Here is a 25,979-nt window from a genome sequence, read left to right on the forward strand (position 1 = left end):
TTGCCTAGCATGTGTGAGGCCCTGCGTTGGATCCTCAGCACCCCATAAAAATAAATAAATAAAGGTATTATTTCCAACTACAACTAAAAAGTAAATATTAAAAAAAACTCATACCACACACATATATATCCCCCACCACTTATTCTAAATTATACTTGAAAACCTGACCAGTACAAGAATTCAAAAAGTTAGCCACCATTGTCACCTTAAAAGTGACCAACTCCTTTAGTCTATTTTGTAAAATATTGCCACATTCACATGATATAATTTCTAAATTGGAGTGAGCGGATTTAAGCAATACTTTCACATAGTAACTCTACAAATGTTTCTTGAGATTCACCAGATTCTGTCATATAAAGAATGGTTTGAAATGTAAGCAGAAATGATGGCATGTGTTACCACAAAAAAATGAAAGGATTTACATAATGAAATCTAAAACTGCTGTTGTGACTCCAGTAACCCACTCAAGTTCGCATGGAAACATGAAAGATAAGGTCAGTGACCCACATGACCATCATTAAATCCTACGCTCAACCAAACCTCCAATTTATTCCCATTTCTGAAAACATGATTGATTTGTGATGTTCCCCAGTAGATTTTTCTTTGTGGGCAACACATACCCTGAAAATGCTAAATGATCTACCATCAAGCAATGTTACCTGAGAAAATGGAAGATGACTAGAATATAATTACGGAAACCAATTTCTATTAAATTGTAGTCAGTAAAATGTGTTTTATAGAATTTCTGACCTTTCTTCTAAATAGTTTTATTTTCCTTCAAAAGGTTACATAATGACTATTGTTGAGCTTGCCGAGAATCATAATTAGTAGCTACATCCCATTCTAATTAGATGTTTAGCCACTGATTAAGGTCAATTTGTTTATTTAAAACACACTGGCACTTTTTTCCAATGCATTACTTCCATTTCTGATTGGGGAGGTGACTCTCCCTATTTCTGATGCCGACTTTGACACAGGAAACCTGCACAATGAAAATGACAAAAATCTCTCCAAGAACAATTTACAGTGCACAGATGTGCTTGTTCACTTAACTTTGCCTTAATTTTCAATGAAAATAAATGGCAATGGGATATATTTTAACATTTTAAAGTTTTCCTCTGTCTACTAGATAGTAGGTCAGGGATTTCTTCCCAAGAGGAAAGAATGAAACTAAAAACAATCAACCAAACACACCAAACAAAAACAGAAATCAGTTGCCTGAGGAAGGAGATAGGGGACCAAATGCAGTGTTTCCAAATGATATTACATCAATGGAAATATGAAGACCTGGTTACAGCCTCTCCAAAATGGTAGTGGCTCCTGAATGACAACAATCCAAGTTAATTAGGATCATGGTTAATCAATGTGACAGATGCAGTGAGTTTCACAAAACTTCTCTTACTATTCTACCTTCACTATTTTTGCCTTTCTTCTTTCTCCAAAAAAAGACTGGAACTGTACTGTGTGATACATCAGCCACAAATATAGGCACATAAGTCTATTTAAATTCAAATTCAAATTATCTAAAACTAGATCATATATCAAAGGGAAATCCTTAAGTCACTAGTCAGATTTTAAGTGCTCAATTGCCATGTGTAGCTAGTGGCTACCCTTGAGCACAGTGCAGATAGAGAATATTTCCATCATTGTAGAAAGTCCGATTGGACAGCCCTGGACTAGACAGACAAGTACCAATTCTGAGGGAAAATTGCTAATTCCTTAATTTACCAGTAGGTGGTGCATTGACAACAAAACACACAGGAAAAGAGCTAGACCAAAAAATCCATCTTGACAGTTATAAGCTCAATTTGCTGCAAAATTCCACATTCAATGTGATTATGAAACTCAGCTGGTAAAAGAAGGGCAATACTTTGAGAGATATACAGTGATAATATATATTCCATTTTAATCTTAGAATCTTGATGATACAAGATTTCTTTTTTTTCAAAATCTATGATCTATAATTTCCAATTAAGTTGTGAAGATGTTGATGCAGGAGATACTTGCTACCTTATATATAATTTAAGTAATTCTTAGGGATTATTTATAGGTTAACATTTATTCCACTTAATGCTATCTTTTTATTTCTTTAACAAAAAAATTTAAATGAATTTAGGAATTTTTTAATTAGTCAAAAATAGCTTAAGACAAAAAAAAAGATGGATAAGGAGAACAAAATTTAAGTTTTACTCTCTCTCACTTAGAAAATCTTCAACTAAAGGATAACTAGCATTGATTATCACAAAGCCTTTTCTTTAACTTGCTCCACTTTATAACAATTTCCTAAAATCATAGCATTTCCAAATAGGAGAGAAAGGTCAAAGCTTAGATTAATTCCCATTTGGCTGAAAGAGAGTTGTGAATCATAATTAATTTTATCACTTCATGGCCTATTAGAAGACTACTGACTTCTGACATATGTGTATCTCCTGACCAGACTCAACTGTGGCAACATCTATTTGACTGAGGCTGTTGGTTTGACCCCCTGGCACTGCAAAAACAAAAACAAAAAATTGGTTACAGTATTTTAAAAAGGGTTTGAGCACAATATGCAAGAATCACAGAACCAAAAATTTATGACAGTAGAGCTATATAGAACTTCTTGAAGGAAATTTTTAAAAATCTGAGAGTTAATTGATGTTGCTGGACAAATTCATTTGCTACCTTAGATTCTGGTCAGGGAAGAAAGCACCGGGTAGCTGGGAGAACACCCGTCTTGGGAGTCCAGTCTGAGACTCACAACTGCCATCCTCTGTCATCCAGCTGTCACTCTCATGCTTCCCCATTCCGACCTCATCCACGACTTTCACCCTTCCTCTTTACTCCTGCTGTCACACCACTCTGTCACCTTCTCTCCCTTCTTTGTCCAGCCTCAAGCCCACGGAGCACTGCTGCATTGTTTTGTCATTTTGCTGAATCAATCCTGCAAAACCCACAAACTTAAATATTTTCCTCCAACTGTATTGAAAAGGCTACCAGAGAGCAGGGAACAGAAAACCCAACAGCATGGGGATGGGTCTCCCTACTCCGCTGGGTCCTCCACGCTCAGCAAGCCTACACCTCATTCCTCCCTGGCTTTGCACATGTAGTTTTCTCCACCGAGAAAAGCATTCCTCACCTCAGCCTGGCAGAGGCTGAGTCACCGTCTGGTGGATACCTCAGTCACTCTCTCTTCCATGAAGTCCCTTTCAATCTCAACTCATCACTCTGAGACAGAATTAAAGGCTCTGGAACACCGTGATATAGCTCTCACTACACTGTGCTGCATAAATTCACTTTATCTCTGTATTTCTTTTATTAAGTTATGGGCTTTTTGAAGACAATGATACTATTCCCTTCTCATTTGCTTCAGTAAGGACCACAATGCCTGAGCGTTAATTTTGGGATAAATTAATGAATGAGGAATAACTATATAAACAAAAAAGACATCCACTCTAACCCTTTCTGGCAAGGATTTTTAATCAAGGCACTTCAGCTGTTATAGATTTGCTTCATTATTATGAAAAAAAAATGCACCTTCTAAACAGAATGACAGAGGTAGTGCCTTGGAGCACGGCATAAAGGGAGAACCTGTCATGATCACTGGCTACCAGATTCGCATTTTCATGAACCAAATGTTCCTAACATCATATCTCTCTTCAGATGCAAATAAATATTCCCGTTTTGTATCATTTAACTCTAATTGAGTTCTAATTTGTAACAAATATCGCACCCCTTCCTCACGTGTAAAGCTGCAAGTTATCTGTTATTTCTTATTTTATGTATATAATCTATAGAAACAAAACTTATTTTCAGTTGGAAAATTAATGTATAAAAATAATAATTCAAAATATAATATTTTGGGGGAAATTTGAATAGAGTACTACTTATTATATAACATAAATATATATTTAGTACATGACATAAATCTTGTTCGTAGTTGCAAAAGTTCCTACATCCACACACCATACTTCTCACTTGTCTTCCCACAAACACAGGCTGCATGCAGGCACTAAAGACAAAACAACAAAATTCGGGGCCCTGTCTTGATAGAGCTCACAGGACAGCAATCTTATTTTTTCTCTGTGTGCTTGTTCCAGTGGCATGTTTACAGCTCTCTCCCCCCTCAGGAGCTCCCCTTAACAGCGACTCTAGCATAACTTAAGTCAAAGGATTCACCAGACTGTCACAATACACCTGGTTCATTCAGAGGCATCAGAGGAGTAAGAGGGACAAAGAATTATAACCTGGCAGTCATTTCTCCAAGTAGTCATTACACACAATGCTGCAATTTCAGAGTTTTGAAAAAGATTTCCATGAGATAGGAGATAGTTGTGCTTTTTCTGTTTTTTTTTTTTTTAATTTTGTGCTCTCATCCTTCCATCCATACTCGTGAACACTTTTTCTCTCCCCACCCTTCTTCACTTTCCTCTAACTACCTGTGCTTTATACCTACCTATGAATAGCATATATGGGCATTCCTGAATAGAATGCAGAAAAATGAAGCCACATCCCATGGTGGAGACCCTGGATAGGATGTGGGTTTGGCCACTTGCTGGTTTTGTAACCTGGGGCAAGTCACTAACCCCTAACTAACCATTAACTACTAACTCTACTTTCTTAGGACAAAATACAGATGCCAATATGTAATCTTGTGATATAATAAAAACATTGGATCTTTGTCCTAGTTCCTGGCAGAGTTCCTAAAATTCCTGGAACCTCCCAAGTGATAAGTGTCTTTTTCATACGCTACAGAATGACTTGGAGCTGGGGACTCCTAGAGAGCCACAGGATGTGGGCTGGTCACAAGAAAGACCAAGGCATGATTACAGGAGTGGAACTTTCAGCACCAACCCCTGACCCACAGGGTGGAAAGGAGGGCTAGAAATAGGTAGTGGTCAATGATTTGATCAATCATGCCTACATAATGGAACCTCTATAAAAACCTGTCAGGGTTCAGACAGCTTCTCGGTTTATGAACCCAAGGAGGTGCTGGGAAAGCAGAATACGTGGAGAGGCACAGAAGCTCCAGTTTGGCCCACCTCTATGCTTGGCTTAGCCATCCCTTCCTCTTGCCTATTTCTGAGTTGTATTTATAAGAGGAACAAAGCACACTGTCTCCCCTCCACTCACATACCACTCAGCACCACTCAACAGGGGTGTATTTCCACACACATGGGGCAATTCTCCTGTGGACATCAGCTGAGTGTCCTTTCATTCAGTTCAACTGCCATAGTATAAAGGCTCAGTCCCAAGATTGACCCCCACTTCAGATGCCAGCTGGTTGTCGATCATACTTCAGACTGACCAGCTATAGATGGAGGGTTAACACAACCCCTCCTCCTGATAGATGAATCCACCAGTGCAGCTCAGAGAGCTCAGGGAAGCACTTGACCTACCACTGGTACCCCGGAATCCACAGGGACAGGAGCTTGTGCTGTGCACCTCTTCATCTGGTTGTTTCAGGGCCCTTCAATAATAAAATGGTTAATGAAGAGTATTTTTTCTATCCTTTATAATAAACTGGTAATTGTAAGTAAAGCACATTCTTGAGTTCTGTGAGCCATTCTAGCAAATTATTAAACCCTGAAGAGGTAGTCCTGGGATCCTCTGATTTTACATATTCTCTGCTTGGTCAGAAGTACAGCAGGGCCAGAACTTGTGATTGGCATCTGAGGTGAGCCCTTGACCTGTGGGATCTAATGCTAACTTGAGGTGGGGTCAGAACTGAGTTGATACACACCTTACTGGTGTTCAGAGAGGAGGAAATTTCATTGTTGGTGTGGGGGAAAAAATCCACACATTTGGCATCAGAAGTGCTGTGAGTGGAAATAGATTTTAGCAGAGAATAACACAATTTGTGAGGTTTAGATGATATAATATATGCCATGGACACCCATTTTTCAAATGTCAGTAGCTTTCTCTGAAAAACTTAGTGATTGAAATGTTTGCTGACTCCTCATCTGCTCTCTCTCTCCCTGCAGACACTGTCTTGTGAAAGGACATATCTATGCCCCAGCTACTACATTCCAGCATTGAACCTCCCCAACATCTGGATGTCCTTCCTGTTATCTCTCTTAAAATCATCAGGATTGGCTAACACACATTTTCACATGGTCCATTTTTTTTTGATGAAAATTAAAATGTTCATGGTTTATAGCTTCTTTATAATGATTTTCTTATATGCTTGAAATATTAAGTCATCCACATCCCTTTCTTTTTATAATCTAAATAAGTCTAATTTAACTTCTCCTTGTAAGTTCTATTTTAAGACATTTTAATGTCTTCTAAGTTTTAGGAAGATATAATTCCTTCCATCTATAATTAAAGTGTTTTAACATCTTTATAGAACATGAATGCTTTGGATGAAAGGCAAAAGAAAATGAAACAGATGATAGTCATTTGTACATTTTACTGCACAGAATTGGAATGTATTATAACAGAAACTTGCCCTTAACCATGGAGACTGCATGTGGTGGATAAATTGAGTGAATGCTGAACTCTTCTTACAAGAAAACCTAATTTATTTATCAATTGAAATTGTGCAAATGTACAATTCCTTTTGTTAGACTTCACTTTGGTTCAGAAAAGATTTAAAGCCGCTTGCTCTGTAATTCAGTGCTACAATATTTCAGATGCTTAAGCTTTCAATTAGGAATTTTTGTACTGTCAAATGTTCTAACTTGTCACTTTACATCATAACACATTTTATAGTTTACAAACAACTCTCAATGGCATTAAGAACCAAAGAGATTTTTTAAATACATAAAATAACTTCTGACATTTTATAGATACCAGATGAACTCAAATAAGTTGTCCAGTTACAAGTAATCTTATCTGAAAACCAAATAAAGTCATCGTCTCAACTCTAAGCGATGTCAGGTAAATTCCATGAATCTCATACTAAAAAAAAAAAAAGTGTTCAGAGAAGAAAAATACATGGGCTTGCAAAGAAAGTTTCTAGAAGACTAGTCATTTGAGGATAATAAAATTAATATTAGCCAAGCTTCTCAAAAGTAAGTTTTATTAGAGTAAGTTCTTCCCACATCATGAGTGGTCCACAAGTGTGATACAATATTCTTTGGGGGAAGGGGCTGTGTTTAAACAAACATGAAAGAAAAAGGTCAATGAGTAAGAATGTATGTGTGTGTGTGTTTTTTTTTTTTCCTACATATGAGAACAGCAATGCAGAGGGCTCATTAGCACTCAGAAATAAAAATGACAACCTGTACAAATAAGTTAAACGAGGTCTATCTCCCAAAGCAAATCAGAAGAAGAAACTCAAGGGAGTGTTTCTTTTCTTTTTCTTTAAAGAGTGAACTGCATCATAAAAAAAATAAAAATCAAGGTATCAAAAGCTAGCATACAATATGAAATTGCCAGCATACTGGTATACCTACGTGAATGACTGTGCCCACAAATAAATCTTAGAAAGAATTACCTTTTCTAAGATCAATTTTTTTAGAACTAAATATTTTTATATTTAAAGAATAGCACAGTAGAACCTTATTTTGTATTCTTTATTTCCATACAACAGATAAGAGATATTTCTTCTGATAGATTGATATTGACCTAACACAAGTTTTTAAATCTTATTGCTTTTCTTTTTTGAGAGGCATTATTATATTATTAGTTATTTCTTTATTTTAAATTATCTTTTATCTTAATTATTTTAAATAAAAAAGGGATAAAACATCCCAATATAGTTAGAAAACACATAAAGCCATTCAAAATTCAATTTCCCAATAAAATTAATATGAACATTAAAAAAATTTATTTACGCCAAGTTTTAAAATAATCCGTTCCTATGAAATAATTTCTTTCAAGTACAGGAAAGCATGAATAAAAATGTCACTTAACATTTCACAACCACCAAAGAATGATATTCACATTTTACAGACATGGATCTTTTTTCCCCCTAAGCACAGCAGTGGTCAGCTGGCTTCTATTTGGTTGTTTGTATAGCTGAACTTCTGAGTTAGTGATAAATCCTGCTTGAGGGAAATCCCTTTCCTGAGGAATTTCCTTTGTCTAATTATGTTATTATCTTCATAGTGAGGAATTCGAATACTGAAATGAACATGTCACTCATTCACATTCTCCTGTACTCATTACAATGGCTGATTTGAACAGCCGGGTTCTGAGATCCGTTACCATTCAAGTCTTCTCCATGAATTGGTAATGAGCCTGACACTACTTACTGAGGGAAAATCACCAGCATTTTATACCATCACCTCCCCAATTTTGATTTTGTTCCTTAATAAAAAAAAAAAAATCTATTTCAGCCATTTAACTGTCTTGTTCAATAAGTCATTTTAAGAAATGATGTGTTTGATATTTTCCATAAACTCTTAAATATTTGAGAATGTTCTTTTGATTGTTTTTGGTAAAAAAGACAATTTAATTAGATCATAAACGCTTGGATCTTCCATAACTATAGGTATCTTTCCCATTATTGAGCAAGTTAGGGTTTTCAATTGCAAACACCAGAAAACAGTGCCAACTAACTTAAGCAGGAAAAAAATCACTGGAAGTATATATTTTTGAAGTACAAAATCAAGAAGAAACTGGATATCACACTAAAACCAAGAGATGCTAGGCAGCTGAGGACACAGTCAATGTCAGTCTGTGAATGATGGTCAAGGGCCACTTGGCCACAGGCTTCTGCTGCTGCTAGACTCTGCATTCCATGATGCTGCCAAAAGCGAGAGTCACTGGGGACACCTGAGTAGCTGAGTGTAGGTTATGGCACCTACTAGGGGATGGGGAAAGGAATCATCTGATCTCACTTGTTTTCTCCTTCCCACCAAGACAAACAATATTTCCTCCTAAAATTAGGGCAAGTACTTTGTCCCTAAAGAACAAAATATGACAAATAAACTGTAATTATCTTCTAGCCTTATAATATATTTGAGAGGACTGACATCAGTATGATTTTCTCCCTTTGTTTACAATATACTGATTTAATTTGTATATTTGTGGAGGTTTTTCTTCATACTAGCAATATGAAATTTCAGTCAGGATATATCTAGATGAAGTTCTGTCTTCCTTGGACTTGTTTGATTTGCTTATCCTGCCTAACTTTTTTTTCCCCAGGACAGTTTTCTTCAATTATATCTTTGATTATTTCTTCTGCTTAAGTTCTCTTTAGTTTTGAAACACCCATTAATATTAAAGTGGTATATATATAAAGAGTTCTTTATATATTCTGGATATTGTTTTAGGTCCTTGTTTCCCCCTTTGGCACCAGGGATTAAACTCAGGAGTACTTAACCCTGAGCATATTCCCCAACCTTTTTATAAATTTTTTGATACAGGGTGTTGCTAAATTGCTGAGGCTGGCAATCCTCCTGCCTTAGCTTCCTGAGTCACTGGGATTACAGGTGTGCACCATGAGCAAGGGCCATTTTATTATTATGCTCTTATTTTTATTATTTCTTTCCTTCTAGTAACTTGAGGTTGGTTTGTTCTTGCTTTTCTGTTTTTGGGGTTTTTTTGAGATAGATTATTGTTTATTTGAGATCACTACTTTTTGATGTATGCATTTGTTGCATCCGTTAGTTCTGCTGTTGCTCTGTCCCACTGATTTTGATGTATTATGTTATTATCATGTTCATATATTTCTAGAAATTTTCTTATTTGCCTTTTAATTTCTTCAATTACTCATTGATCATAGGAGAATGTTATTCAATTTCCAGGTATTTGTGTACTTTCCATTCTTCTTAACTTATAGCTTTATTCATTTTTGTTTTAAATTTGAGATTTTATTTGTGACTTAACATATGATCTAACCTGGAGAATATCCATGTGCTGATGAGAAGAATGTGTACTCCACTGCCATTAGGTGAAAAGTTCCATAATACCTATTAGGTTCCTTTGCTTTAGAGTATGATTCAACTCAGATATTCCTTTGTTGAGTTTCTGTCTGGATGATTGGCTGATTGGGGAAAGTAGGAATTTAAGTCTTCAACTATTATTAGAGTTTTCCTTTACATACAATATTTGTTTTAAATATTTGGATGGTCCCATGTTGGATGCATATATATTCACAATTCAAAAGATCCATCCTCAAGTTTCCTACTGCTTGGTGTTGTCTATTGGAGCAGCTTTTTATTGTATTTTCTATTTCCTTGATCAAAAAAAAATTTTAACTCCAAGATATCTAATTTTTTTTGTTTCGTGTTTTTTTTTTTTTTTTTTTTTTTTTTGCGGGGGAGGGTACTGGGGATTGACTCAGTGGCACTGAGCCACATCCCCAGCCCTATTTTATTTTTTGTTTAGAGACAGTGTCTCACTGAGTTGCTTAGTGCCTCACTTTTGCTGAGGTTGGCTTTGAACTCACAATCCTCCTGCCTCAGCTTCCCAAGCCTCTGGGATTACAGACATTCATCACTGTGCCTGGCATCTAATTGGTTCTCTTTTTATGATTTCTAAGTCTTTGGTAAATTTCTAATTCATATCCTGAATTGTTTTTCTCATTCTTTTTTATAGTTTATATTCTCTTTCATCTCATTGAGTTTTCTTAGGTTCAATATTTAAATTCTTTTGTAGGCATTTCATAATTGTTTTTTTAAATTTTTTTATTTGTAGGTGGACACAATATGTTTATTTATTTATTTTTATGTGGTGCTGAGGATTTAACCCAGTGCTTCACACATGTGAGGCAAGTGTTCTACCACTGAGCTACAACCCCAGCCCGTTTTTAAATTACAATCTATTTATGGAGAATTATTGTTTTTCTTTGGGGCTGTTTATTTCTGTTTGTTTCTTGTGTCCTTATGGTGATGTCTGCACATCTGGTGTAACATTTCCCTCTTATAATTTTATAAAGTGCTTTCACAAGAAAATATATTTTTATTATTTAGATAAGAGATAGCATGTTAATTGGAAGGTCTTTGGGTTTTGTCACAGGGGATTTAAAAGCAGATCCACGTGACTTGTTTATCTTTGACTGGTGTCAGCAGTGCCTGCGAGTCCCCCAATAGGCTAAACTACAACAGTTCATGAAGACACTTCTCTGACTTGGCAGTAGATGCAAGCTTCCAAAAGCCTTCCTCAGGCTCTTGGTTTGTGGTGGCAGGTGCCACATCTCAGTCATGTGGGATGAGGAAAGAACTGTTGTCAGGTACCTCAGACCAAGTATAGGTGACATCAAGGATTGGGGCATCAGGAGTCATGAGCCTCAAGCCACAAGATTAAAGGAAACTTTCCCCAGGACTCTCAGGATAAATATGGGAGATACCTAGACCTGGGGCAAAGGCAGACACACTTTTGTCAGGGACCTTTCCCAGGTGCTGCAGGGTAAGCACAGGTGACATGAGGATCTGTAGCACTGATAATGTGGAACACAAAGGGGACCTTTCTTAAGTCCCATGGGTGGCTGCAATTGGTGCTTGCAGCACTGTTAGCTCCCTTTGTGAGGCTGTCAAACTAAGTTGATGATTTCTCCAGGTCACAAGGGACAAGCACAGATGCTATCAGGGCTTTGGGCACTAGAAGCTGTGGTCCAAAATCTATAGGATGTGGAGGAGAACATTTCTAAACCTTCCAGGGCATGTGCAGGTAATATCTGGGCTTGTGGTGATGGCATCCAAGCTCCTGGATGTGTGTGATATAGGATACCTATCCTAAGTTCCATGATTTGAGCTTGGGTAGTGCTGGGGCTTGTAGCTTGCTATCTGCAGTCCAAAAGCTGCAGGAAGTAGATGAGAATGTTTGGATCACACTAGGCAAGCTCTGGTGGACACAGGGCCTCTGGCTTTGGTCGTAAGTCTTGAAGCTTCAGTACCCAGATGGAAACTTTCCTTGGTCCTTATGGATAAGCTTGGGTTATGTTGAGATTTTTTGCATGAGAAGTTGCAAAATAACATTTTCTTTTTAAAGCAAACTATGAAACAGGGACCAAGCAACTTCCTCCCAACTTTCATGTGGACAGGAAAAAAAAAATGACTGATGTTGATTTTCATCCTACTGATCTTAAAATATAATACTACGTATACATACTTATATATTCATATGTACATAAATTTTAAAATATAGTATATATAAAATTCCTCCTAGAATTTTTGCTGCTTTTAATTTCCTCTTGTTTTTAGTATTCTTTAATTTTGTATTTTGGAATTTTTATAGATGTTTTACTATTAGATGAGGAGAGGATTTAATGCTAGACAAATGTTATTTTAAACCAGAAAATTCTTGCTTATTATATTTTGTGAAACTACTATAAAATTTGTAGAAGTCTGGATTTTTTTTTAACCCTTCAAGTATTCCCAACAGAAATAATTCTCAAAGGGGAACCCAAATGGAGCTATGAACTATGTTTTCCTAATTTGCCTGCAAGCAAGGAAACTATTCCTAAAGTGATACTCCATTTATGTAATATTTGTATCTTTTGAGTTTTCTTAACTTATTTTTATTTCTGCTTTTAAAACATTTAACTCCAAGATTAAAATAATTTGTAATTTAAGACCATATGTCAACAGATTTGAATCATCTCAACTTACCATAAATTATACCTCTAGCTATAGTTTAACTCATCAAATATTCATAACTGTGCACCAGCACATTCACTGGGTTTCCAAAAGTGCATAAAATAATGTGTTCAGATAGTTATAATTTGTCGCAGACTTTTATTTCTTCTAATTATTGTGATCAGTTCAAGAGTATTTTTTTGTTAGATTCCTAAACCATCTTTTTCACTAAATTTCTCAATCTCAAAGCCAATTGGGCAAACCATGATGGAATGCCTATAAACCACTGGTTCGTATAGACTAGCGGTCATGTAAATTCGCATTTTATATTTATATCTTCGGTATTACACAACATTACTGAATCTTAAATATAATTTGTTCATTCTAAAACTCACGTTGAAATTCAATTCACTGTATTCACGTGGGGAAATGGGGCCTTTAAGAGGTGATTAGGTCATTCAGATATATTAATGGCTTTCTCATGGGAGTGAGTTATTGCTTTCAGCTACTGATTTTCACTGCTAAAGTGGCTTGCTATAAACAGAGGCTATGCCACTCACCATCTGGTGCTCTCTCTTCTGCACATACCCACTTCCCCTTTTTATTGTGCTAGGCATAGTACAAGGCCCTCACTAGAAGTCAAGCAGATGCCAGCATCATGCTCTCAGACTTCCCAGCTTCCAGAACCATGACTCAAAATAAATCTCTTTTCTTTATAAATTAACCATTCTTAGGCATTCTGTTACAGTGACAAAAAAAAATGAACTAAGACAAACAGCTTATCTGAGCACTTATTTAAAGCATAGAACAACAATGACTTTTAGCAAAAAGAAGAGTCAAAGGCTTCCCCTCAAGATACAATTTCTAGATCACAGAGTGTATTCTGGGGAATAGATGCTATGTAGTTTTCAGAATATGTTCACAGTACCACCTGAGAAGTCTGTTAAAAATGCCCAGGCTGCACAATAGATCTATGGAAACAGAACTCTGGATGTGCAGTTAGCGATCTATTTTCTTTTCTTAGAAACAAATTCCTTGCATCATTTTTTACCCATGAAAGTTTGCTTTAATGCTCTAAATACAGTGATCTAAAATAATATCTTGGGAAAACAATGAAGTCTAGTTTTGTGTTTATAATTCCATTCTCAGCGACATCAAGTGAAGAACCAATATCAAATTGCAAGTCCTTTAGCATATATTTCATCTGAAGCAATCCGTTTGGTAAAATGGTTCCAGAGTTCTAGTAAGCCACGTTACTGCTTGCATTGATACACATGATCTAGGCATTTACCATGTAGAAATGTAGTGAACTATTTACAAAGGCAACATTTTCCTAGAAGTTCCACCAGATCAATTAACAAAAGACACATTCAAATTGTAGAATGTCTCAACTACCAAGGAGAACACTATAATCAGATGTCAACCATTGTGCTAATTCTCAAAGTAGTTTCATTTTTCTGTCACTAATAACATTCTAAGAGTTAGCCTTGAAACCCAATGGTCACCCTCTTAAACTTACTTATGAACTACCTAAGAGTATTACTTCAAGGATGTTATAACATTGTTCTATGTGAAAACCAAATAGGCCCAATTCTGACACAATCAAGCTCCCACATCAAGGATCAGAAATTACATATTCAGCTGAGACAGTAACCAAATCTTTTAGCTTAACAGTGAAAAACTGCCATCTGTAACTTACTCATTACATTAAGACTTTCAGTTGGTCTACAGACATTCAGAAACCAAATGACACCACTGATAGGAAACTTTGGAGCATTTCCTGATCTTCCTTTGATGGAATAATGTATATCTATATTTAGTAGCCATTAATTCACATTGCTAACATACTTTGTTTGCAGCTATAGGGAGATCTGATCCATGGAAACATAATTCAAGATTGACTCAATATTAGTTTACTTTCAATGAACACGTGTGTGCACGCACATCTGTGCACAAAAGAAATGAAGTCAAAAAGAAAAACTCTGGTTAACTTTTGATAAAATGAGAAACATCTGAAACTTTGAATTAAAACATAGTAAAATTATCAAATATAATTTAAAAATAAAAAGTAAATTAATTATATATGCAATCAGACAATATTTAAATTGGGGAAGAATTTTGAACCGACTATTGAAACAATAAGAATTATTATAATTGAGAGAATTTCAAACTATGAAATCATCCAGAGACAGTTTTTATATTCTCTTCAAATAGACATCTTCAACTGGTGGGATTAGTCAAGATGGTGGTCAAGTTACCCATTTGTTAGTGATGTTTTAGTTTCTAGCTTAATCACTTTAAGACAATGGAGGATCCCTAAGCATTCTTTCATTCAAAACTAACGGCTTGGGTAGGTGTCATCCCTCTGAGATAGCCAGTGTGGGAGGGCAGAGATTGAAGGAGGAAGACACAAGGACACCAGGATTCAGAAGTACCATCAACACAGTACCTTGCACTCTCAGGAATACGGAGGCTGCTGCCGCTCCACCTTCGCTGGACACCACACAGTGGTACTCTCCCGCATCGCTGACTTTCACACTCCTTATCTCCAGTGAGAGGTTGGCCAAGGTCCTCATTCTTGTGGGCTCTGCCAGTCTGACATCTCTGTCGTTTCTCTGCCAGGTTAGATTGTAATCCACCGCACTGATGACAAGGCAGGTCAAAAATGCTCTCTCTCCAGGAGTGACTGTAACATTGTTAGGCACTTGGATGACTGGAGGGGGCTCTGTGTGAAATCAAAAGTTTCCAATCAGGTCATTTTGCTCACTTTAGATGTGGCTTAAAAATGGGATGTGTATGTATTGCATTTCCAGTAGGGAAGATCCAGCATGACAGAATTTATTGGTTAATATGTCAGTGAGCTCTCACTCCCTGCCCCAGATTACCATCTAGTTTAAAGGCACTTAAAAAAGGAGTCTACATTTACATATCAAAAATATGCTCAAGTTCAAACATAAAAATTATAAATATGAAAGTCAAAGAGGCATGGCAAAAGGTTATGACTGGGCAGAATGAGGAAGGCAGAACAAGGCAAAATTTTTATTTCAGTTTTGATGAAAATAGCATTTCTGATTTTTTAAATTTAAAATATATATTTACTGTTTTAAAGAAAACAACAAAGGATGGTAAACATGGCAAGATATGACAGTTTCAGCTGTAAGAGGGGATACAATATGACAGTAGAATAAAACAAATGTCCTCTTCATAGGGATGGAGAATGATTTGACCTAAGAAGATCCAAAGAGTAATGACAGACCCTTAATAAAATTATGTACATAGAATCATGAACATAAAAGGCTTTGAGTAGCACATGCATATGTCAGATTGTTAAAAATCTAATTGCTAATTAAGTATGTAACCAATATTATTAAAGAGTCACGTATTGCTCTAGTTTCGAGGCTGAATCTAAATTCCCCCTCTGCAGCTCACTCAGCCAAATGCTTTCAAATGATCTCCTGTGGCAATCCATTATAAATTATATAGCAATAAAAACTGAGGTGATCATTGCTAGTTGGAAATCCATGTGTCTCAGTTAATATATGAAAATAAGTCAGATACTCAAGAAACTTCTCCTCATGCTATTTAAAACTCGACAAAAATGCAGATAATATCTCTGGCCTTGGAATGGACCCTGGAAGCAGATATGCCAAAACCACAGTGATTATCGCCGAGTGACAGAAATCTGTGCATATTTTCTATACTCCCTTATGCTCATTCTTGATTTCCAAACATTTTCTAAAAGATATGTAATATTTTACATTATTTTTTAAAAACATGAATAAATTGTATCATTCTATGTTTTTAAAATCTCTTACGAAAAGAGCTGATGAAACCAATGGAAAGAGAACATGATTAAAGGTAGAAATTTTAACTGGAGTCTGATGAGGGTAGATAGAGAAAATACAGGGCACTTAAGTTTGAATTTCAGGTTTACATCAAATAATATTTTAGTATAAGTATACATTAGGATACTTATATGAAGCTCAGATTTAACTGGGCCTCCTGTGTTTGTTGAATGGCACAATCAGAGGCTACCTACTTCTACACCTATCTGTGTGACTTCAGATAAGTCAACTTACTGATGGTCTGAATAATAAAATGACTAACTTAGGTGATTTTAAAGACCCTTTCTAGCTCTAAAGTCCCATGAAGCCAGTATGTTGGCATTAGTCCTCCTTTTCAGTGCCACCACATTCAATGGACACACGTGATGGAACAGAGGCCAGATCTCCTGCCTCAATTCAGGGCTGTCCCTGTCCCCATAGGGTGCAATGAGGACCCTATTACAACTACATCACAGTCACATCTGCCTCTTCCCTCACTCCCTTACAGGTGTTTTTCCCTACAGAATTCCTCAATAACATTCTTAGATGCAAACTGAGCTTCCGAGTCTATTTCCTGTTCAAATATAAATTGAAATAAGCAAAACAACCACTTTATAATACACTGAAACTATAAGATTTAAAAATGACATACAATTTGACTATTGCATAAATACCTGGAGAGTGTCTAGAGCATGCACACACATTTACATATATTATGAATGAATCTGCTAGGGGTAGGGGAAAGATGAGGGAAAGTTAGAGTGGTTTGTGAAGGATGCTCAGATTAGAGATTACCAGAAATAACCCGGGAGTACAAGAAAACAAGATTCCTAAGTGAAAGCATGACTGGTTAGGACATGGGGACCAGAGGAGAGCTAAGTACTGTGGCAGGAAACTGGCAAGGACTACGGGACTGATCTGATCATAAATGGGTTACTTTGCTCCCTCTGGACTTCTGCTTCTTTAGCTATAAAATTACCAAGTGTTACAAGATTCTCTCCAGGTCTTATCCTGTTCTAAAACAATATCCTGCAATTATATTTAAAGATCTCTTGTACCTACTATGCCTTTAGTAAGTTTCCTCTATTCAGAATTTTCGCTTAAACCCAGAATATTAGTATTTGTGTGTGTATGTGTTATTGTGTTAATTTTAAAAAATCATTACAGAAAACTAATATGTTTGTAATAGTATTAAACTGAACTAACAATATCATTTGAACAGAGTAACTATATGCTTGTACCATTTTATTCACTGGTTCCTATGTATTTATATTCAGTGAAAGAGAAATATAGTGCTTTCTACACCATTTTGCATGTAAAACAATCCGTAACCAACGTTTCAAATGAATCACATGCCCTGAAATATGTTGACTACAGCAGAATGCTGAAAAAAAAATAATAAGGTAACATATCAGCAGAATTTTAGCTTTTCTTTAAATGGTTCTTGGACTCTATCTGACTTTGTACATTATAAATGTCCACAGTGACACCAGATTATCACTATCCCATGATGCCTTCTTTCCTAACACCCTTTATGAAATATGAGAGCTGATTGTCCTGTGAGTCAGTTCCTGATTCCAATATGCTAAGTGACTTCAGCAAAGTGGTGGAGCTAGAGCCTCCTCTGAGGCTCAGGGGGATTCAGAAGCAGATTGGTGTATAGGCACCAGCCAGCCCTGAAAGAAATGTCCACTCTTCCAACTCCAAAGGGGCCCTTGTTTCTTACTTCTGTGCTGAGAGTCACTGCCATGACCATCAATGCTTCCCCACCTTCCCCCTTCCCCGGTGCTTTAAAACAACTGAGTGGGAAACAATTCCTGAAAAATCAGCTTGGGCACAGTACAATTTCCTAGTTATGCCATCGCATAGCTGGCACAGGTTAATACACACACACAGAAGTCACTAGCGCCACAGAGCCAAATTCCTAACAGTTCACCAGTGCTTGCTAGTACTTCCCGGTTATTTATGCAAGATGTCTAAGTCAACTCGAACTTTTTCCTTTTGTCCTTCTCTTAATTAATATCTCTGGGAAAAATACTCAAGTGTTCAAGTCTGTGCTTTCCCAGAAGCTGAGGAATGTTGACACAATTCCAATGCTTTTCATAATTTCTGGAGATGAAAAAATGAATAGCTTGTGATGTATGTCAACTTGCTAACTCGTTTCAGAAGACAAATCTTTATTTTTCTAAGAATAAGAGAATATAAACAACTTTACTGCAAGAAGAACTGCTTGCCTAACTTACATGCCTATGTTTCCAAAAGTTTGGCTTCAATTTACTAATAACCAGCACCATTAATCCCAGGTCCCTAATGGTCCCTCCTATCAGTGAAAAGCTTTCTTTGTCCTACATTGTCTCAAGAAAATGCACACCAACACTAAAAGCAAATAGACTTTGCTACAAATTCAACAGCAGCAATACTTCAGTTATGACTAAACACACAGCAATACTGGTCCATAAGGAAGGTAGAAGATAATTCCATCAAAACAAAGTTTCCTATAAATTGTAAATACATGCCATGTTAGTGGCTTAATCTTGTTTATTGATTATATAGGGTAGTTTTTTTTTATTTCCTAATAATCCTGGAGATTAGAAGACAATATGTTTTATTTAAAATATATTTCCTTATAATATGAAGCTTTTCTAGCATCTATTCATATGAAATATGCTCTGAATATAAAATATTAGCATTATTTCTGTCCTTAATGAAAATAATGTGCCAACTGAGACCCCATGTTGCTAGAATGAGATCATATTCATTGTTTTTGATTTAGAGATCAAAATCCATTCATAAAAGCAGTCTGCTCATTATGAAAAAGGGGGCAGGGGCAGTTTACCCTTGTAACTAGAATAGATCCTTTACTTCAACTTTATTTTCTCAAGGGAAACTCCATAGGGTTATTGTGAAAGATATTTATTAAACTCCCACAATAATAATGGTGATAACCACAATAACAATATCGATAGTAACAATAACTCTCTACTAGGTGTCAGACTGTTTTTCTGAGTGCTTTACATATACAGCATACAGCACTCAGTCCTCAGTTTTTCCTTAGGATAGAAATGCATATTGTTATTATCCTCATTTATGGTTAGGGAAACCAGGCCTTGAGTCCTCAATAATGAAACAAGGAAAGTCACACAACTGGTACGTGGTGTAGCCAAGATTTGAGTTCACAACCGGTGAACAGATAGATGATTATTAAATCATAAAGGCAACTGTATACATGCAAAGTGGGTATCGACATCCCACTTCCATTAGGTGCACTAATTAATATGAAGGTGATCACAAAGAACTTAGTGACAACTACCTGATACATCAAAATATGTTTGTGCCCGTCCCGTCCCTGCACTGCTGACAGCAATGCACTCATAGGAGCCTTCGTCAGACAGAGTGACCTTTTCAATATCCCAGTTGACACTGGCAGATTCTCTGGGGGTAAGAAAATGGGAAAAAAAAAAAAACACAAAACAAAACATTAGTTTCTATAAAACACAAGACCAAGTTGAAAACAATGATCTGACTATTTCTTTTCGAAGGGTTCATTCGAAAGAACAATGCAAAGAAAGTTAATTGATAAAACCACAGGGTCATTTTTTAACTTATAATTATATACCTTTCTATAGTTCGTTCAACTAGAAAGTTAAGCTTTTCTACACTGAACACAAAGACACAGCCAAGTCAGTAATCTATGAAGACTGCGGATTTCTTTAGGGGAGCATTTTCTAACTATGTCAAAACATAAGAGAATAATGCTACCAAACACTTGCTAAATCTCTTTTCTTCCCCCATGTCTTTCCCAGTTTTTGTTCAGGGATCTTAGAGAAAGCACTTGAATCAGGTTAATTTATAAGCATGAAGGCAGGAATCAACTTTTTGATTCCAAGAAAATAAATTAACTTTCTTATGTATAAACTCCACATGGGGCTATGTACCAAATCTGGTTCAACCTACATGTACAAAGAAAGGAGGAAAAAAATTATCAGTTTTATAGTCAAACTATCATTTAGGTTTTAGAAAATCTCTATGTTGTATATTCATTCATTTCATAACTATGCATTCTTTGTCCTTTGACACTGTTTAAATGATTTGGGGAAAATGTCTTAGTAATAGATATTTAATTCTTGTTTTAAAAAAGTCCAATAATCTACATAAATAAGCATTATCCTATGTTAAAAAATACAGTTGAAATATAATAAATATTTTCATAATTCTTCTCCTTTATCATCTGTGGTTATTCATAGCCTTTATAGAAATTCAAGGAAAACCTAAGGAAAAAAGTCCATCTTGGAGCCTGATACCTTCCACTAAGTCTAAAAGTGGCCTAAGAAATCATACCTCAGAAAGGTATCTCCAAATGGCTCCCTGCCCAAACCCACCATGTTCATCATCAAACCACCACCAAGAACTCAGTGAGCTCTTTATTCCTGTCAGCACAGACCTAGAGCTTGTAAGAGAAAGTTAAGGAATAGATTCCTATTAACAGTAACGTGAAATGCCAAGCATGGTCATTGTTTCATACATTATAGTAGCTGAGAATATCCATTTCCGCTAATGCTTCCTTTCAAAGCTCTATGCACTGTATGCCAGGGGGCCTTATTATTACATTCAGAAGAAAATGGAATAGTACTCAACTCCATACTGCACTGATAAGTTAAGCTGTAACTGGAATGCTTGGCATCAGTATGCTAGGCACAAGTTTGTAAATGTCATTATCTAGGAAGTACTGTAAGTGCCTAGAAAGGTAGACATTTGGAATTCATATGCCTTTGGTGATCTCTACAGTGCCTGCTTTAGAGCTGAGCATATGTTAGAATTCATCCAAAACTTAGACTCATGGAAATATTGGAAACAGAAAATGACAACTTTTCTAGCACTAAATCCCTCGTTTTAAAAATAGAAAATTTGAATGACAAATCATTTGTTCAAAGTCTCATAACCTAGTTGGCTAATTGCTTGAAGACAGTTACAGCTGCACTTGGCATGGTCCCCTTCTTATTTATGAAACAGTACATGAAAATAACTTTTTTATGTAACTTTCTCAGCTGACATAAACAATATATTACCTTTTTTTTTTTAACCAGGGTTTGAAGGGATGAACTTTGGAATAGGGAAAATAACTTGCCCAATAGAAATATATCCTGCTACTAATGCAAACTGATTCTCTCTTAAGTCCCCTGAAGACTAAAGCGACTGACATAAGCAAAGATTAAGTTGCATATTTCATACAATTAGGAAATCTGGGGCAGAGGCATGTGAGGGAATCAGGATTAGAGTATCATTCTATCATCACTCATGCCTAATTTTGTCTCTGGCCCTCACGTCCAAAGAGCTTAATACATGTCAGCAAGGCATGTCATATTTCTGGGCCATGGAGCTGGAAAAATGAGAAAGAGAATTCTTGTGGCTTACCTCCCAAGAATTGTGTGGAATTAATGAATTAATGTTTACAAAGAATCTCAAGTGTCTTTGAAAAATGTTGCTATTTAAACAGGAAGCAGAATTATTTTATTTCACCGCCCAGATATGTAGCTTCACCATTTGATACCCTGGTCAGTTATGTTGCTGTTTATAAAATATTCAGCTAAGTAAACCATCAAGATATACTATGTACAGAGCGGGAGATCAATCTTCAACGAATGGAAAACTTTCTAGTTGCAATGAACATTCCTGCTGTACATTTTTGCTTAAAAATGAATCCCAATAAAGAGACTGCAGAAGCTAAGACTATCAAATATGTAACCGAGTATGGAAGTTGCTAATATTGAATTTACATTGTAAAAGGTTGGTAAAAGAATTCCTAGAGTTTTCCCCCAAAATGTAGTTTATTTCATGGTTGAGTTAAAAGGCAAAGCTTTCCAGAAGTCATTTCCCTCCACTTTTCAAGGTCTACTTATCATTAGAGTACTTCTATTTGTTTTAAAAAGTCACTCAGTTTCACAAGGAAAGTTGGTGTCTTCTGAAGCCACTCCTGTTGATTGTTCTATGCAGTAGTCACACATGCTTCTAGTCCACCATGCTATCCCACCTCCATCATACATCAAACCTCCCTGACATTATCTTCTCCCCTTCTCCTGGCCCACAGGGCTCTAGCCACACTGGGCTCATTGCTTTCTTTCCCACAGGGTTTGTCCACTTGGCCTTTGTATGTATGTGCCTGCTCTTCCTGGGGCGTGCACTCTCTTCTGTGATTAATGAGCATCTCGTTCATATCTTCAGGTCTTTGCTCAAATGCCCCTTAGTCTTAAAATTTCAACACGGCCCCCAGCCTCCTGCATTTTACCCTTCCTAATTACCCTGTTCTACTTTTCTTGCCGTAATACCCATCAGATCCCCTTATCATGACACTTCAAATCAGAATCAGAGACATTTTTACCCCAAAGCCAATAAAGGGAAAGCTTCAGGGCCTCTCCTTCATAAGGTCCCCTTCCAAGGTCTAATAAGTACCACTGTGTTCATCATTCTCTGTTCTTTGTCTTAACATGAAACTTAAATTACATAAAATTCAAATTCTACAAAACCTGAATAAACCCTTGGATATGCTCTAGCATTGACTGTATTCTCATATTACATTTATCATCTGCTTACTGTCTTCCTCCAATACCATAAGCTCCACCAAGGCACACCCAAGTCTGTTTTTTTCCACTGTGATATTCCAACACCATGGAGCAAGTAAGTGAAAATTGCTAGGGAAAAACCACCTTAATATAAGAATCTATTTGCATTTACATGTTTAACGCTATAAATGATTAGTGATAGAAACATTACACACTTTAAATACTGGTCTACTCCGAGTGTAATTCCATTTCTGACAAAGCTCAAGGTAAAGGGCAGAAAACTTTCAACAGAGCAGGGAATTTGGCCCGGCTGCAGGTAGTATCCTGGGGTTTTCTTGGGCATTGTAACTTTAGGAGCATCTAGGAAAAAAGAAAAAAAAGAACATGGGCAAGAAAATCACAACAATACTAGATACTTCCTGTGAATCCATTCACAAACTTCACAAATTCTTCCAGTAAATTGTCTGCATTCCAATTAATCCAAATCACTCAAAATCACTTTTATTATGTTTCTTTGTTCAAAGTTGATTTGTTTCTAGATATTGCCATGGATGCCTTGCTAATGGTATCCATGGAATCATGTTACCTGCTGCTTCCACATAATCCCAAATCTGTGATCTCATCTCCTCTTAGTAAAAAGATATAATTAACTAGTAATTAGCTAACCAATCATTCAAGTAAAGGCAGAATGGTCACCAGCTGTTCACAGTGCATTTTTGTTCACAGAGCAAAATGTTTCTGATAACGGAATATAAACATCCAGCCACTGTAGAAACTTTTATCAAGCTTTTTTTTAGAGAGTACTACAATTTCCCATTTCAAGCTCTTAAATTGATTAATCAAAATTTTCAGTTCTGCAATCAGTGAGACTTAACATGAAACACTGAAAGTGTTACTTAGCAATTAAGAAAAAACAAGTTATTTAAGTATAAATGCCCACCAGTTTAATGCCGTGGTAGTAATATGAGGTATTCTTTTTTATTTTCTAATCCATTCTTTACCATATCACCCTCATCAGCCGTCTATATCCCAGGGTTGGACTCACCTGGGACAATATTAGAAAAGGAAACGCTTGACACTCTCTGGAAGAGATAATCGTCCTTATCATAGCCCGTTACTTTGAGAAAGAAAGCTTCATTTGGTGGTATGAAGTCAGAAATATTCCATAAGCCATAAGGTTTTCGATCTGGGTAATATTTCACAGGAATAACCTTCAGGGAATCTCCTGAGATACTCAGAAGTTCCAGACGATCTACTCTAGCTGGACTTGAAATGCCCGAGGTATTTAGCAGCACATAGGTAGGAATCCCTACAAAAGGAAGATTCTGTCAGCATCTACAAGTCGCACACAACTTAGGCTATATAGTAAATAAATATTTGCATTAAAATAACTTGTAAGTGCCATAAGGAGGAGTATACAGATTTCCCTACAAAGTGCAGAGTAGTGTAGAACCTTTTCTACATAGAAGTTAATCACAGAAACTTAGAAAATCCAATGTGGTCATCTTTATAGCATTTTAACCATAGGTAGCAAGAAAATGAATATTTTGTTACATGTACAAAATACATGTTACATATACATGTGTTGATTACATGAATATTTTTAAAGATTTATGATTTTGTATCCTTATGGAAACTGCAGCAATAAAAACAAGTGAACAGTGACTGGAAAAAATACTGTAAGAGTTATGGTATGTTGGAGCTACATAATTATAAATCTTACTGTATGAATTAAAATAGGAGCAAAAATAAGCTTTGGTAATCAGCGATGCTTTCATCTTGGAACACACATTGAGACACGGTGTCTTTAATTTTTCAGCTATATTCAGGCATTTCATCTTGACAATGAGATCTTTTGTAGATTTTTAGTAAAAAAAAAAAGTTTCAAGATCAAGATTGGTAGTTCTCTAAACTTAATAAGTAATTGCTCACTAAAATGCAGACTCCTAGGCTCTGCTTTCTGTGGCTAACTCAGGAGACTGGAGTATGGCCCAGGAATCTTCATTTTTAACAAGCTCTCGGGTGATTCTGATATCACTAATCTTGGAACTTGAGAAACAGAAAAACCAAAAGAGCAATTGTGTTTTAAGATGCTATGACTCTTAATTTTGTTGAATACATATATATATATATACATATATATATATATATACACACACACACACACACACACACACAGCACACACAGACAATTAAGAGATATTTTCACTTGTACCAGTTTAAGTAGTAAGCACATACAAACCTTGCACAGGTCTGCTGACTGTTTTCTTGAAGTCCAGGGTGGGCTTTCGGGAAAAGCCAGCTCGGAAATCAATAGTACTGAGCCCAGTGATTCGAACAGAGTGTCTTCCACTGCTGGAGGTCTGAAAATGTTTAATGACCAATCTAGTAAGCAGTTGATCCAGGATACCGATTAGAATAAATCCTAACCCAATATATGACAAACTGTAGTGTTTAATTAACACTCATGATCAATAAGTGAGACTCTGACTTGAGTACTCTGCACTTAGCTGTGAGTCTACTTTAAAATGCAAGTTTTACAGCACACTCTCCAAGAGATCTGCTGTAAAATAAAATTCAGTCATATATTGCATGTCTAAGGGTAGAACATATAAGATTTTAGTCACTAATAAATTTGAAGTAAATCTATAAAAGCTCCATAAAGGGATGGACCTTCATTTTGTTCTCTGTTCTTCACATGGTAGATGCTCAGCAAATATTGATAGGGGGAAAAAATGAGTCAAAATGAGTCAATTCCCTCTTACAAATACCATCCAGGTTCAATTCTGGAAAATAGCTCCTTTTTCTTTGCCCCTGGAACATTAGCGTCAGGACAAGAACAGGAGTTGAGCGTTTTCCAGATTTCACGCAATGGCATCCTCAGCATAGCAGCATTCTAGCAAAGATACTTGGGGTTTGAAATGAAAATGTGAGTTGAACACAGTCCCCACCCCACAGAGCTTGTGACTACTGAGGGAGATGGCTGGAGAAATCGGAATGCGATAATACAGCAAATTCAGTGATGAACATACACAGAAGAAATATAGACCAGCCTGTTATGCTAAACTGTCATAAAGGGGATAACAGCTGTACTAAATATGGAATCATAACTTTGCACTCAACTGGCTCCTATGTACATAAATAATAAA

General features: G+C 36.3%; 1 protein-coding gene across 1 annotated transcript in view; it reads right to left on the minus strand.

Moving 5' to 3' along the window:
• The window catches only part of Hmcn1 (hemicentin 1), a 397,169-nt gene that overhangs the window by 207,376 nt on the left and 163,814 nt on the right, over positions 1-25,979 (minus strand). Inside the window, exons 7-11 of the mRNA XM_076872754.2 lie at positions 25,073-25,193; positions 23,876-24,139; positions 23,046-23,190; positions 19,584-19,705; positions 14,899-15,174 (exon numbers count right to left, since the gene is read on the minus strand). Of these exons, the coding sequence (XP_076728869.1) occupies positions 14,899-15,174; positions 19,584-19,705; positions 23,046-23,190; positions 23,876-24,139; positions 25,073-25,193 (928 nt within the window). The remainder of the gene's footprint in view (positions 1-14,898; positions 15,175-19,583; positions 19,706-23,045; positions 23,191-23,875; positions 24,140-25,072; positions 25,194-25,979) is intronic.

This window comes from Callospermophilus lateralis, chromosome 13, assembly GCF_048772815.1.
Source record: "Callospermophilus lateralis isolate mCalLat2 chromosome 13, mCalLat2.hap1, whole genome shotgun sequence".
Classification (NCBI taxonomy): domain Eukaryota; kingdom Metazoa; phylum Chordata; class Mammalia; order Rodentia; family Sciuridae; genus Callospermophilus; species Callospermophilus lateralis.